The sequence below is a fragment of the Heloderma suspectum genome, chromosome 4 (genome assembly GCF_057233095.1).
Source record: "Heloderma suspectum isolate Gila_16-S chromosome 4, 16-S_ref, whole genome shotgun sequence".
Lineage (NCBI taxonomy): Eukaryota > Metazoa > Chordata > Lepidosauria > Squamata > Helodermatidae > Heloderma > Heloderma suspectum.
In genome coordinates, this window is record NC_139461.1 from 194,435,518 (window position 1) to 194,451,550 (window position 16,033).

Here is a 16,033-nt window from a genome sequence, read left to right on the forward strand (position 1 = left end):
AACCTAGCCTCCCTCAGCAGACAGTTCCACAACCAGGGAGCGGCCACCGAGAAGGCCATGTCTCGCATTGCCACCAAACATGCCTCCGAAAGTGGTGGTCTCAAAAGAAAGGGCAATGGTGTGGGCTGATGGGAGTTGCAATCCAACAACCTTTGGAGGCCTACATGTCCCTGCATTAGCGGTTACTATGGGAAGTGGCATTTGTGACTTAAATTACTAAATACGTTAGTATTAAGAGACACAACTGACTTAAGAGGCACCATGCCAGAGTAGGGCAGGCCGAATGGGCATTAACATACAGCATATGAAACTGTCATTCATGATCTTCCAGCTTCATCCTCTTGACCACTGAAAACCCAATTCAACATCTTAGAAAAAGAAGCCCAGTGAAAAATGCCACTGGGTTGGCTCCTCTGTACCTGGATCCCATGATTCTAATGTTATGCTTGAACGAAGGATTCATGCAGAATGGGCAAATCATATCAGTGCCACTGACAGAGCTGATGCATCCTCCATCCCACATGATTTCTCCATCCAAAAGCATGGGATGCCATTGAGGGGAATCAGCACTTCTATATTAAGGGTGCAATCCTATGTGTACTTAGACAGTTATAGACTAAGATTTACAATTAGTGAATTCCTTTGTTTCTTTAGTGATTTTGATTTGTTATTATGTACGTTCTTCTTTTTGTTGCCTTCATTAACTTTATTTTGAAATAAAATAAAATTTCATGATAAAAAAGGCTGCAATCTTATGGTTCCTGGGACAGCGTCTCTCCAAGTGTGGAGAGAGAGATCTGACTTCAGAAGGAGTGATGTGGCCTAGAAACACCCCTACGAGTCCCTGTGGAAACTTCACCTCTCCATCATTGGGCCTCCAACATCAGAGAGGGGGCAAGGGGGGCATATCAGGTGGCGATCTCTGGGTGTGCTGGGAAAGTCTCCCAGTCCCCGTTCATGCCTCCAGAACAAGGGGAGAACTGCGGTTCATTTCTCTCCCACTGATGGCAGGAAGAAAGAAACCATGAGAAAGAAAGAAAGAAAGAAAGAAAGAGAGAGAGAGAAAGAAAGAAAGAAAGAAAAAGAAAGAAAGAAAGAAAGGCAAGCAAGCATACAAAAAACTCAGAGGAAAATTCCACTCATTCCTGTCCCAGGGCTTTGGGTATACTGGAGTCTCCGATGTCAGAACTCTGCCTAAGGACAGGTAGGAATGCCTTGCCCAAGTAGTAATGCCTTTACAGCACAATGCTACACATGTTCACTCAGAAGTAAGTTCCACTGAGTTCAATGGTGTTTACTGGCCAGGAAAGTGAGTATAGGATTCAGCCTAAAACTGTATGGGCCTAATTCAGCCAAATTCAAGTGCTTTGCTCTTCCATTGAAGAAGATGTGATGTGCAATGTGAGCTTTAATCATAGGCTTAAAACTCTGACATGGAAACCAATGGTATTTAAAAGTGCTTAAGCTTTGGATAAACTGTGCCGTACATTTTTAAAACAAGCGATCATGACATCAGGAGATACGGGCTTAGTTATAGTACATGTTACAGAGCAGCAGAGCTCAGAACAGGACTGCTGAGCATATTTGGGCATATCTACACTTCAGACTTAAACCACCACTTTACCGAGGCTTCTGTTCCAGATTCTTTGCAGGATTAAGCTCAGCTCCTTTACAGGTGCTTTTTTCAAGGGTTTTACTTTCTGTTCCTTTCCTTATGTTCCATTACACAAGAATTGCGCAAATACACTAGGTTTCATGCCACCATTCACAAAAAATCCAGACTTTCCTTATGTTCCATTGCACAAGAATTGCGCAAATACACTAGGTTTAATGCCGCCATTCACAAAAATTCCAGACTTTCCTTGTTAGAAAACCCCCAGCTAAAATCGTTGCAAAGCACGGGAGAGTCCCTGGAAGATGACGACGTCATGTAAAGGACCCGCAAACAACCGTATGTGAGGAATCATGAGCCCACAATAAATGCCTTGTGTAGAAAGGCTCTCTGTGTTGCTTGCCACATAGTTTATCCTAACACCAGAATCAATCCTGACAGGCGTTTGTTTTTATAAACTTCCTGTGATGGAACTCCACACCCTTCCTGAATGACTCATCCCATTATCTAGCCCAGACTTCCCCAACCTAGTGCCCTCCAGATGTTCTAGACTACAATTCCCAGCATTCCTGACAATTGGCCAAGCTGACTGGGACTGATGGGAAGCGAAGTCCAAAACATTTGGAGGGCTCCAGGTTGGAGAAGCTTGATCTCATCATCAATTCATCCTTTTCAATATTTAACCTCTATTTTTTCCTCCCATGTAATTTAAGCTCCGTTTTCTCATCTCATTGCTCGTGGGCCTGGAAAACAAGGAACAAATGCAGAACCCATTTTGTTCTGCAGACTTCCCTCATATGCCATTTCCTTTGAGGCACTCCTCATCATGAAAACAGCCATTCTCAGGAGCTCTGAGGTAGCCAAGCTTAATCTCCCATGCACACACTGCATGGCTGCATAAGGGCCAATTACAGACCTGCTTCAGTGGTTACTAAGAGGCACGCCATGTAAAAAAAAAAATCACTTTAAAAATAATGACACAGGGATGCTTACCTGGTTACAAACTTGGATGTTATAGGAGGGAGAACTCTGTAAAGGAGAACAAACACCAATTACTTAGTTGAGAAACAGGTTATTTGAATACATCTTTTGTCCTGAGACATGAAAACTAATATAGCTCTTCTACTTGAGGCTGTTAATCAGCTATATCTACTTTTGCTTTCGTCACAGAATTGAGATCCGAGCACTACATGAGTATTTTCTTTCCTGAATTTCCACTACATAACCTCTAGGTGGCACTGTGGTATAGCAGAATAGTGCAAACACACAAGTGAAAACAGAATTTTCTTTTGCTTTTACAATTAAATACTGCATTTTCCCTGCTCTAAAAAAATTTGCAGAAAGTCTTTAGACACAGAAGTGAAACTGGTGGATCACAATGTCATCTGAAAAACACTTAAACAACTCTGAGTAGGAAACGATGAGTGCACGATAAATGCCTTGTGTAGAAAAGCCCTAATAGTATTTATAGCACTGTTGGGATGGAATGCACATGAGAAGTCATCCTGCCATTGGAAGGTGGCTTGGCTTGATCAACAACAGGGCATTAAACTTGAATTTCAAGATCAACTAGCAAAACCTGCTCAGCCATGGAATTAACATGTAGCCTTGGGGAAGTGAGCTTCAGTTTCTTGGGTGGTATCAAATTAATCTCTCCTTCTGATGGAATGGCTTCTGTCATGGTATGGGCAGGGGGAAATTCCTTCTTCCCCTTGCAGGCTCCCATGCACCCTCAAAATCTGCTCCAGAGGGTTGGAGGAGCCTTCAGATAAGTTTTCAAACAGCAAGCTGTTTCAGGGCATGCAAGCACTTCCACATATTAAAAAAGTGTTATATACATGATCATAAACTCAGCTCCCAGCAAAAGGAACAGGAAAGACCCTACACAACTGTCAGGAGGATCAGCCAACACTCCAATAAAAGGGCCTCCTGATCTGATGCCTCCTTGTGGTGAGCTGCTTAAGGCCACAGTGTGGAGGAAGAAAGGGCAGTGTTGTCTTCACATGTGTCAGCATGGCTCCATCTCCTCTGCATTCCCCCCCCCCCACACACACACACACAGCCCCTTGGTTCTTGCTGTCCTGCCCTGGCTATAAATGCTTCCAGGACAGGCCTGGTCAACTTAGCCTGCAGAAAGCCCACAAGCAGGTCATGAAGGCAATAGAAGGTTCCCACTTGTGTTCCCCAGCAAATGTTATACAGACTGGCATTCTGCTTCTTATATGGAAAGTCATATATAGCCATCATGACTGTTAGTCATTGATAGCCTTCTCCTCCATGAATTTCTGTCATCTCCTTTTAACGCCATCCAAGTTGGTGGCCTTGACTACATCTTGTAGTAACAAATTCCATAGTTGTGTGAAGATGTCCTTTGTTTTGCCTGTCCTGAATCTCTACCCATTCAGCTTTGCTGAATGGCTTTCATTTATCAAGATGTATCAAAAACTTTCCCAGGGTGGCTTACACAACATAGGAAAAAAACAGTGATATAACAACAAAATAAGATGAAAATAACATATAGTGGAAATGATTACTGACCTTATCACAAGCTTGTCCACGCTGTGAAAAAAAATCAAGAAATCAGGAAACTGGTCATTGATTTTATCAGTGGGTCTGTTTCAAGGTAATATTGCTAAAAAACAACAACCCCACCACAACACCCCCTTCCCTCTCCCTCCTTTTCCTCGTATTTGTTAGTGGATGTAAGAAGGAACCTCAGGTTCTATTTCAACTCAGCCACTCCCACCTCCACAGATTCTTCCACCAACATATTGGTGAGGGTTCTACTTTAAGATAATGACAAATAGAAAAGAAGTTTAAAATCTGGTCTGTCTCACTATACAGCACATACCTGAGGAACACCATTTTTCACATTTCAAATTTGCAGTGTAACTGAATGATAGTTACCTGAATAGTAATACGGATGCTTTCTGATGAACCACTTTGAGGTTTTGAACCCTGGAGAAAAAGAATTGTTGTAGGTGGATTGTTAATTGCGTTTATGCACTAACAGAATGATTCTCTGGCCCTCAGACAGCATCTGAGGGGCCACAGGGTAATTTGAATTCCCAGAGCCAAGGTCAGAGACAGCGCTCCGACCTCAGAGCTGGGAACTGGAGCTCCAATCCCCGCTCCCCTCCCAGCCGGTGTGAAAAGAACCTCTTTGAGATCAGGAACGCAACCTGAGAGAGTGGGGAAAGGGGGGTGTTTCAGTGGGCAGGGAGGGGAAGAAACTGGAGAGGCCAGGATACGAGCTATCCTTCCCTCCCCCTTAGAAGTGCCCCAGCTAGACAAGCAAAAAAGCCTGTCTGATGAAAATGCAGGGCGGAAGGACAGGGAGATGAAGATTGCCTCTGCTGCCGCTCCTCCTGCCCTGCACAGGATGGCTGTAAGCCGCCAAGTTGGGACGCTTACAATCATCACAATAGGATTGCACCCAAAATGACTTACAAGAAGTAAAACCATCATTATTACAATCAAATACCAACATTTAAAGAAACCTTCAAAGCAAAGTAATACAAACTGAGTCCAGTTCAAATCACACAACTGTAGCTCTGTAGAATTACCCTATGAAGGCCTTTGCCATTGTGCATACAGGCGGTTAGTGTTCGCCAATAAGGGAGACAATAAAATCAAAAGGAGTATTACATATTCCATGTTATATATTCCATATAATATGGATACACACCAGATACCCATTGTTGTTGTTGTTATGGGAAGTGGGATTTGTGGTTTATATTAATAAATATAACAAAGAGTCTTGTAGCACCTTAAAGACTGACAAATTTATTATGTCATAAACTTTTGTGGATGCACGAAGTGTTATCCTAAATTGGCAGGTATATATACGCATGGTTGTGGGAGAACTGTAAGCAGTGAGGTCAGAGGAAAATTAAATGCAAAAACTACAGACTGTGACAATTACGTTAAAGCTTAAATGCATTTAAAATTGTCACTGCGACCATTCACAAAGCAGGGTTGGTGATAACACGAACACCTGGGCATTGGTAATGGATGAAGAAAGACTTCTTACCTGGGAGGAGATGATACCACCATATTTGGAATTTGCAATTCTCTGAAAGAAAATAGGAAACCATTTCATTTGGCTATGGTACAGATATAGATAATGGGAGGAATCTATGAGCAAGTAATCAAGGTCTGCTCTTTAGCTTGATCATCTATAGCAGTGGCCTTCAAACGGTGTTCCAAGGAACCCTGAGGTTCCTCAGAAGCTTCTCAAAGATCCCCAGACAAGCTTCCCTGAAAGTAGAGATGTATGAGAAATGTGATTCAGTTCACTTTTGATCAGGGTTTATGGAGTTTGCAGCTTCTGGAGGGAACATGGACTCAGACGCAATCTGCACTGTAAATTGTGGACCCCCAAAAATGCATTCAACAGCATGCATACTTTTGGAAAATGTGTACAAATTCACTTTAATCAATAGGAGAAGAATGCGTACATTTCAAATATGCGCACAATTGATGTATACATTTGGAAAAATACGCATGGATTTTCATGCGAAGAAAACTAATCAAAACTCGCAATCTGATAAGGACCCGAGTTGGAATGAGCTTTGAGATGGAATTCGAAAAACTTGGGCAAGCCCGGGTTTTGCTGATTCATTCATCTCCACTTGAAAGACAGTTTTCCTACCTTTGCCAATTCTTCCCCGAAATGTGCAACCACAGAGGTGTGTTGGGTGTTCTTGAGAGTACACTTTCAGTTCATGCAGAACAACAGTGTAACCCAACAGGCTTGTGCAGCAATCTGCAGGAATGACGTGAACCTAGAACACTTCCACCAAACCTGTGCTGCAACATGTAGAGCTTCTTCAGCAGACATGTCGATGTGGGGAAAGTTCCTTGAAGCTAGAAAGTTTGTAAACTACTGTTCTATAGCAGGGTCGGGGAACCCCCAGATGCTGGATCACAATTCCCATCATCCCCAACAATTGGCCATGCTGGTTGGGACTGATAGGAGTTGGAGTTAAACAAAACCAGGACAGCCAGAGGTTCTCTACCCCCAGAAACTACTCACAATACATACATATTTAATTCGGGGCCTGTTGAACTTTCAAGATAAAGGGAAGTTTATAGAATTTATCTCAGCTGATAAAAAAGAAGCTGTGGACAATGCAGTTAGACTGGGATGAGTTGGTGGTAGGTAGGCCTAGAATTTGTCCTCCTCATGATTTTGAGACAGATTAAGACTATTAAAAGAGGCATTGTGCTTACCGATGAATAAGTGTCACGCTATTGGGAAAGAGAAAAACAAACACAAGTATATTATTAGCTTACAAATGGGCTCCTTACAGATGAAAGAACATGGATGAAAAACAAACACAGAAAATGCCACCTCAGTATAGATTCTTTTTATTGTTAGCCTCTTTCTAAAGACTTGATCTCAAGAGCTGTTGAGCAAGCTTAGAGTTTGTAATCAATTATTTATACTGCAATTCTATACATGTCTACTGAGAAGAAAACACCACTGAATTCAATGGGATTTCCTCCCAGGAAAGTGTGTAGTGGAATGCAGCGTTACTGTGATATGACCAAAAATTATAACAATTTTAAAAGTGCATACCAAATGATAGAAGCTATAGAAGATTAATCATAATACAGAATTGCAAATGTAGCACATTATCAATGGCTATGCCAGGACATCACCCAAATTATTGTATGCTAATGTCACACAGACAATGGTATGCATGTTCCGCAATGAATAAATCCATAGAGTCAATTTCAACTTCTTGAAGAAACATCAAGTGAATATGTGTTATCATAAGTATACTAACTGGTCAGCATCTAATAGTTGCCCAATCTTTGATCCACCTTGAGGTGCTCCTCACACCAAATTTTTACTTGGGATATATATACCCGTTAAAATGCATAGAAACAGTAACTGGAAAAATGATTGAGTCACTGATGCTTTGTATTTCAAAGGAAAAGGCAACAGTTTACACACACAAACACACACACACACATATACACACCCTTCACAAGTGACATACATGTTGTAGCCATCCTCAGGAGCAATTTGATACAAGGTCCCCATCCAGAGATTACATGTCATTTGAATCAATGATACTTGTGGGGCATGACTAGACAAACCAGACATGATGGTGACAGGCTCATTTGGTTAAACCTGGGCTTGCCCCAATTTTGTGTAAAGCAGGGGGTGTTGTCTAATTTTTTTTAATGTTTCAATTCAAAAATTTATAATGCACAACAATAACACTTCAAAAGAAAAAACAACTACTATATACATGATGCACATAGTGTAAAACCAATAATGAGCTGCACTTTTCCCATTTTGTAAGGTTTTTCTACTCAGTGGGTGGTAACTGGGTGTTTTTTCAGGTGATAATGCCCTTCTAAAAAAAACAAAATTGATTTTCAGGACACCTTTCTTTACAGCCTATGATAATAAAGGAAATCCTGTTGCAAAAAATGAATTTTACTGAAATATTCCTCTAATTTGTCTACTGCAGAGTGTTAATTTTTCTCCCAGGGCTATATTCCAGATTTAAAACAAAAACAAAAAACAGGCCTCTATTGTGTATTCCTTACTCATTTTCCCATACTGAGCTACTTCCATTCTTGCAGCTGCCAAAAGTAACATAAGAAGATCCTCATGTAAAATTTGTTACTGTCATCCACAATAGACTGCAGGGTCTGTAAAGGATTAGGGTTGACCAACTGTTGAGTTATTTCGGAGATATAATTGAACAACAGAATCCATTTTTTTTGTATGAAGCTACAAGGCCATCACATGTGAAACAAGCCTCTGTTCAAATGTGTATTGATGTAATGTATTTTGACTGGTGTTAAATGCCATCTGTGAATTGGCTTGGAATGTATTTCCATAATTGGTGCAGAAGTGATCTAACAGGAAATGATCTTAAATATAGTTAGGAACTGTAATTGCAAAAGATTTAAAACAGTTGCGAAAAAAGAATTTTGATCCAACAGTTAAGCAATTTAGAGTGGACATAAAGAAGTGGAAACAATTAAATCTCTTCTAGCTTGGCAGGATGGCTCCTATTAAAATGTCACCCCCATGGCTCTCCTTTTTATTTCAAAGCCTGCCAATTGTGATGTCACCAGTAGGGATGTCCGAATCAGCAAAACTTGAGCTTGTTGAGGTTCTGAAGTTCCACCTTGACGCTCGTTCCAATTCATGTCCATATCAGATCATTAGCTTTGTGATGTTTTCTTTTCATATACAAATGTGTGCATAATCTCATGCTGTCAGGGATGAGTCCCAGGACTCCCAGCATATTGAGTGTCAAGGGCTCCTTGGAGGCCTCTCTCAGTCTAATCCAGTAGCCAAGTCCAGACACAGACAAAGGAATTCCTTTCAAAGCTTTATTCTTCTTTTACAACTTAACAACTCTACCGTTAGCAACTAGATCTGAGCAGCACAGTACCTATGCCCTAAGTTGGAACAGTTGGTCCCCGTTTGAAAGGGAATTACTGGCAGACCCCTGAACTTAAGGACTAGGGAGAGTCCCTCCCCTTTTCCCTTGGATCCTCTGGGCGCAGCCATTGTTTGCGCGCCAAACGGGCACTACGCCGCCTTTCTGTGCCCTCCATTTGGCGCCACTCTCTGTGTCGGCGTCGCGCGTCCACCAAGTCTGCTACCCATGCTCTGTCACTCCCTGGACTGCTATCTAAGCTAGGAATGCTGGTGGGAGGAATCCCTGTCAGCTGTTGGCCCTGGGAAAGAGGAGCGCGCTCCTCTCCCAGGAGCGACTGCTCTTCCTCAGAATCAGAACTACTCTGGGATTCTATGGGCTCAGTGTCCACCCTGACATTGAGATGTCTGACAGCTCCGATTCCGAATCAGAGTTGGAGCAGCTTGATCAGAGGCTGGGGGAGGGGCCACTGAGATTCCTCCTCCAACGACCTTGACAAACAGATGGCCCGCTGAGTCCCTGCCCCCTCCCTCCACCATGAGAACTCAAGTTTCTGAGTAGGAGGAGGAAGAGGGGTGAGCAAAGCGGGAAAAGTTAGGGGCAGGGCTCAGATGCTCCGCCAGGATAGCCACTCTTGGAAACCAACATAGGAGGGAGCCATCCTAAGGGAGGGGCATCACTGTGAAGCAGTTCTGGCCATGAGTTCACGCCCAAACTGCTGGCAACTTCACTACCATCCAGTTCATCTCCTCTAATTAGGGATCTCAGAATAGTTGTTTAGAGGCCTGAGGCAGTCTGAGAGTTTCCTGGAATCTGCATTTGTAAAGAGGCTAGTTTCTAGCAAAATAAAGTAGTATTAGTCTGAAGCTTTGTCTCCTTGTGGTGTTGATTGTGAAGGGGGAAGGACGATCCATTTCTGACATATGCACATTTCCCCAAATGTACACATCAGTTGTGCACTTTTTTAAAAAAATGCATGCATTTTTCTACAACTGATTAAAGTTGTATTTGGGTGCATTTTTGAAAGGTACATTTTTTTCATGCACATTTTACAAATGTACTCATTTTTAAAATGTTTTGTTGTTCCGTGAATCACACTGACAGCTCAGAAATGTACAGACTTCAACCACAGGTTCAAGTCCGTGTTCAATTCCAGGAGGTGCAAACTGGGTAAATTCTGGTCAAAAATGGACTGAAACTAATTTCTCACATCCCTACTCACCAGCTCAACTTCAAAAATGGTGGTGTCTTAATTTTTAGAGCAAAAAGGCCATGCTAAAAACTCCCCCGGCCTGCAGCTTATTGCCCTGCAGTCTGCCCCCCAGGTGCATTCTTCCTCAGCTGAGATCTGATACCAAAAGTGGGAGAAGAGGCTGGGAGAAAAGCATTTGGGGGAGGAGAGGCCAAGGGAAGCAAGTGGAAGGGCAGGGAGAAGTGTTCAGGATCCTTTTCCCACACACCCTTTTGCTCTGAAAATTAGACGCAGGCCCCCTGCTTTATACATGATTAAGCTTGTGTCTGTTCCAAACAAACTGGCCTGCCTCCATCACATGTAGTTTACCCTAACTTTCACTGAGTTAGGAGGACCAAACTGTGGCAGAGAAAAGGTGCTTACCTCAGGTGGGAAGGGGTTGCTCTGTGGGTAGGTCAGCACCTGTAATAAGCAAACAATAATAATGTTATTTTCCAATGGAATGGTAGTGGTTTGGTTTTGCCCACTTTCTGGACAAAAGTCTTCAAAATACTGAACTTAATACGGGTGGAAGAAACATGGTATTGGAAAGTCACCTTCTATACTCATATACAAATTCTATACTAATTAATGGAATACAGCTGAACGTTCAGGAAATAATCTCCCTTCCTCCACCTTTACCCTGATTCTAATTACCTTCAACATCTGTCAGCTGGAAAAAATAATGTGAACTGAAAAAGAGGGGATACTTTCTAAAGAGGAATGGTTTTATGCTTAACTGTGTTGTTTTTGCTACAAATATCTAACTCTGATGACCGTCAGGAAAAATAAAACCTCAAGGAACTGTTGTGTCACCAGCGTTTACTAATCATCCACTAGGCTACATTGACAAATAAAGGCAAAATGGCCAGACACTGACCTGGTTTGCATGATCCTGGTTCGACATGGTGGCTTGTTTAAGCCAGGTGCATAATCACTGTCAGGTGTGGCTTGTGTTGTCCAAAGCCAGGTGGCATGGCTTGTTAGAAGGTTACACAACCCTCAAATAACCCATGGGCTGTTGTTCAAATTGTGCCCAGCATGTGCCACAGCTTAAACAAGCCACCATGGCTTGTTTAAGCTGCGGTGATCGTGTGGACTGGCCCATTAATTATTTCACAAAAATGTTCATAATTCAGGAGTTATGTGCATTTCTAACTTCAAAATAAGCATAGTTATTGGGTAAGATAGGGAAAAAAATGGCCCAAACCTTAAGCTGTGGCTTTTCCCAGAGGAGGATATTTTGGGTACTCTCCAGAGCTGGCAGTCCACCAGCACAAAACACATTGCAGTGGCAGAAATGAATGATAGTGCAATGGGGAGCTAGTGCTTGTTAGCGCAACCCCAGAAACTAGTCTCAATTAGAGCTTCCAGAATGGGACAAATCAATGGGGCTCCGTTCTGAGAGCTCCACTGACTTGCCCTATTCTGGAACTGCTAATTCATTTCATAGAATCATAGAATAGTAGGGTTGGAAGGGGCCTACAAGGCCAACCCCCTGCTCAATGCGAGTTTCTGTGAGTGCCGCAGCAGTGTTGGATACTGCCCTCTGTTTCCATATGTGTGGGTAATGCTGGTTTAGCATTTTGCTAATTGCTAAACATATTGAGGGATATCTCTGCCCCACATGGAAAGGAGTGGAGTTTGTCTTGCTGCCGGGGCTTAGTCTTGCTGTGGGGAAGAAGAGGGCCTTTTACATTTTAGTAGGCATGTACTTGAGCACTGAAGGGGTGAACACATAATAGCTGGAGAAGGAGAAGAAACAGGGAGAAAGGTGTTTATAATGACAGAGAATTCAAAATACTATGGGTATACAGTGGATGGACTTGTAATGCACCTTGAAGTGATGTCATGGGTGCCAGGCAATAGGTACTACTTGAGGACATGCCTTATCATCCTGCCTGATCACTGAGGACTTCTGAAGAGCCACCCCCTGATAGCCCCACATGGGTTAGAGATGTGGGGCCATCGGGGGGTGGAAACCACCAGGAGTAGGGCCTTGAATGTGTTGGCTCCCTCCCTATGGAATGCCCTTCCAATTGAGATCAGGCATAAGATCACCCACGTTACTTTATTTTAGGCATTTGCTAAAGACTTTTCTTTTCCAGCAAGCATTTCCTGAGTAATGACTAAATTCCAGCCACTGTTTGATGTTTCTGCTTTTATTGTAATTTTGTTTTGTATTTGTTGTACAACCCTTCGATATCTCTCAATATAGAGCTTATAAACATTTATAAACATTATAATAAACAATAAAATAAATACTACCCATGATATGTAACACAACCAATGTTCACACAGTAAAAGAGGCATAACACTTGTGCTTTCTGAAGCAAGAATCGTAGTTAACCAGCATTTAATTAAATCTTAGTTGAGAAGAAAAAGCACATACCTTTACTTTGGTGCCTCCAACTGACTGTAAGAAATAGAACAGCCATATATGTTAGTTATAATTCCTTGAAATAAAAATGTGTTTAGTAGCCATCTTATCCTCAACTTGCTCCAATATCGCCATCCTCAGGCGAAATTTTAACAGAATAAATTGTCCATTCGTGTATCTGTGGTCACCAGAGGAAAAAATCAAGATGAAAATCTTTTTTCCCGTTCATACTGAATTTTAATAGCCACTGAAGCCTAAAGAAGGATGGGCTTCTGGTAAGTCCCATGTGACCTCTGATAGAATAAATTGAAGGATCTCAGTTTTTCTTAGAGCAAGTATTTCAGGTCCATTAGATTCCACAGAAAAATCTGAAGTTGGGAGGATGGCTGAAAAGCTGAGAAATTACAGGAAGCCTGGACACAGTTACAAAAGGTTCATCATAATCTACAGATTATTTGTTCCTTCTGTTATAATACTGCTGCTTTGATTTGACCCCACATGATGTTGAGTACATAACTCTGACCAGCATGTTAAATGTTCAGTACATAAAGCACTTTTATTGGGTTGAATTGAGACTTAGGCAGAGTAGATCCATTGAAATCAATGGATAGTCATTACTTTTTTCATGACATCTTTCACGAGACCAGTTAAACTGTTGATCTAGGTTGAGCATGTAAAATAAATTCTAATGCAGAAAGCTTTCTTACCTGGCCATATGAAGACGGATCACTAATGCTGGCTGCACTCTGTAAACAAAAAAAACCCTCAGTCAATGTCTTCTTCTGAATTTTATGATTCAACCAACACTACTTATTGGGAAACAAAAAGATGCCTCTAAGGCTGTACTTGGTGGAAGAAAAAGGGGACCAGGAACTGAACATATTAGGGAAACTTTAAAGTTCAAGAAATGTGTAAATCAGGATAAAATCCACTGATCATTCTGGCCCCTGGAAGTTTCTTCGGGCAGTAGGCCACACTGCTGGAGTGGCAAAAACCTCTCCTAGTGGCCTTTCAGCTAAAAGGGTGAAGAGAAAGTTGGTACAGTCCTGCACGTTCCTTTCCTACTAGGAAATGCTCCAGAGTAGATACAGGGTATTTCCTTGATAAGGGAAAAAGCTGAATGGTTCTGTCCTAGTTCAGAGGAGGCGTAGCTCAGTGCGACAGAGCCCCTGCTTTGTGTGCAGAAGGTCCCAGCTTCGATCCCCGGCATCTCCAGGTAGGGTGAGGAAATAATCCTGCCTGGAACCCTGGAGAGCCACTGCTGCTGGTCAGTGTCGATAATACTGGGCTAGATGGACCGTTGGTCTGATTCAGTATAACGCAGCTGGCTATGTTGCTGTGTTTCTATGTCCTGCTTCTTGGGAATATATTTCTGCCTCAGACACGGTAACGTAAGTCTTATATGATGTCACTACAATTAAAAGTAGATCTTCAGGATCAGGCTGCCCAAATATATGTATCAGCAAGTAACTCTTTTGTATACAGAATTAAGAATTATCTACTTATCCCATGGTGAAGGATCCTGTATACCATGACATTCTGTGCACTTTCTTTCTAGAAGTATTGGTTTAGTCAGTAGATCAATCAACTAAAGATTAAGTTGATTAAATAACACTGGCATCTGAGAATTAGTGGGGCTGCTCATTAAGGGCATACAGAGCTGGCCCTTGGATGAGGCAAAGTAAGCCTCATGCCTCAGATAGCAGATCAGGAGGCGTGGTGAATTAAGCCCCCAGGCTCATTTACCATTGGGCCACCTGCAAGCTTAGCTCACTGGCCTCTCTGTCCCTTTGTCATCTGCCCCCTGAGAGAAAAGGCCTGCGTGTGCCTGTGGCTGGCAGTCACTACTACCTAGGAGCCCCATTGCTGAGGGCAATCTCCACCTTGCCCTTGTTGTGGGCTTCCAGAAAGCACCTGGCTACTATCGTCACAGTGCTGATCTACCCAGAATGGCCATTCATATGTTCAACAGATGACCAATCCACAAAAGTATCATCTGTTCAGTGTATCTCACTATCTGGTACTCAAGCAGCAATAATTCTCCAGAGCTGTGTGACAAATTGGCTCCTTCTAGTCCTTTCCTAGACAGAACAATATTGCTTTGTTCTATAGTAAGTACCACAGTTGTCAAGACCATGCTACCATTCATAATGAAAAAAATACTATGGGAGGAGCTCAGTAGTAGAGCAGATGCTTTGCATGCAGCATGTCCCGGGTTCAATCCCTGGCACCTCCAGGAAGGGTTCCCTGTCTGAAATCCTGGAGAACTGCTACCAGTCAGCATAAACAATACTGAACTAGATGGACCAATGCTCTGACTTGATATAAGGCAGCTTCCTATATTTCTATGTATTGTTGACAACACACAGGGATAAAACACAGAAGAAAGAGGTAATAACAGTGCTTACATCTCTGCAGCCATATCGGTTGTACACACTTGCAACTCCACCCTATGAACAAAATAGAGGACAGTTGTATACTTTTTTTCTCTAGGTAACAGACACACCACTGCCTTCAAAATAATATGTAGATCAGGATCACTTTTGAACAGTAGCCGTTAGTAATTATACAGGCACAATTGTGCCTGTATGGTTAAGGTGGCTAGATCACACAACATTTTACCATGTTAAAGCCTCAGTATTCTAAATGATAATAAAATGCATACAAAGCACATAGCTCCAGATAATGCATGTTGCAAGGGAGGGCTGTAAAAACCAGTTACATTCAGGGACAGAATTCAGGACGGCCCTGGCTTACCTAGCTATTTTAAAGGACAGGCCAGCCTACCATTTATTATTATCCTGGGGGTCTCAGTATTTAACCTCTTCCTTGTGTTAGATGAACAGAAAACAAGAGAAATATTTAGAAAATTAAAATTCAGTTTAATATATACACACACGTATTTGCACATAGACACACTCTGTCAGTCAGTCAGTCAGTCAGTCAGTCAGCCAGCCAGCCAGCCAGCCAGCCTGTCCGTCCGTCCATCCATCCATCCATCCCATTAAATACATGACAGCAGGCTCCAGAACACTTCCGCTTTCAGTAAACAACCTATGATCACCCCATTTGCAGGTTGTGAGAGTGACATCCAAACCCAGTCGCTCTGGGTTATTTAGGGCTTAAACAACCCAGAGTTAACTCAACAACAAATTGTAGGCAGCGGACTCACTCACTTAAATAACCCGAGTTGTCGTTATGTGTGAACCTGGTCATTGACTAGTCTCAGATTTCCTAGGGAGACTAACTTTCATCATCATGTGGTGACATTTCCCACTCAACAGTAGTCACCCTCTAGAACCACGTCTTCTGAGGGGTCCAGTGCACACCGTAGTACTCTATAGAAAACATACATTCCCCAAACTGATATAAGCTGGTCTTTTGCTTAAGGG

General features: G+C 42.4%; 1 protein-coding gene across 8 annotated transcripts in view; it reads right to left on the reverse strand.

Annotated features, from left to right (window-relative positions):
* LOC146347906 (uncharacterized) overlaps positions 1-16,033 on the reverse strand; it is a 48,370-nt gene that overhangs the window by 11,518 nt on the left and 20,819 nt on the right. For 5 of the 8 annotated variants that reach the window (XM_084851797.1, XM_084851796.1, XM_084851799.1 and 2 more), the window contains 8 exons: positions 15,050-15,091; positions 13,349-13,387; positions 12,654-12,677; positions 10,629-10,684; positions 5,646-5,687; positions 4,520-4,570; positions 4,151-4,171; positions 2,606-2,641 (listed from right to left, as the gene is read on the reverse strand). In XM_084851797.1, the coding sequence (XP_084707923.1) occupies positions 2,606-2,641; positions 4,151-4,171; positions 4,520-4,570; positions 5,646-5,687; positions 10,629-10,684; positions 12,654-12,677; positions 13,349-13,387; positions 15,050-15,091 (311 nt within the window). The remainder of the gene's footprint in view (positions 1-2,605; positions 2,642-4,150; positions 4,172-4,519; positions 4,571-5,645; positions 5,688-10,628; positions 10,685-12,653; positions 12,678-13,348; positions 13,388-15,049; positions 15,092-16,033) is intronic. The other 3 variants (XM_084851802.1, XM_084851804.1, XM_084851801.1) reach the window with 1 other exon arrangement.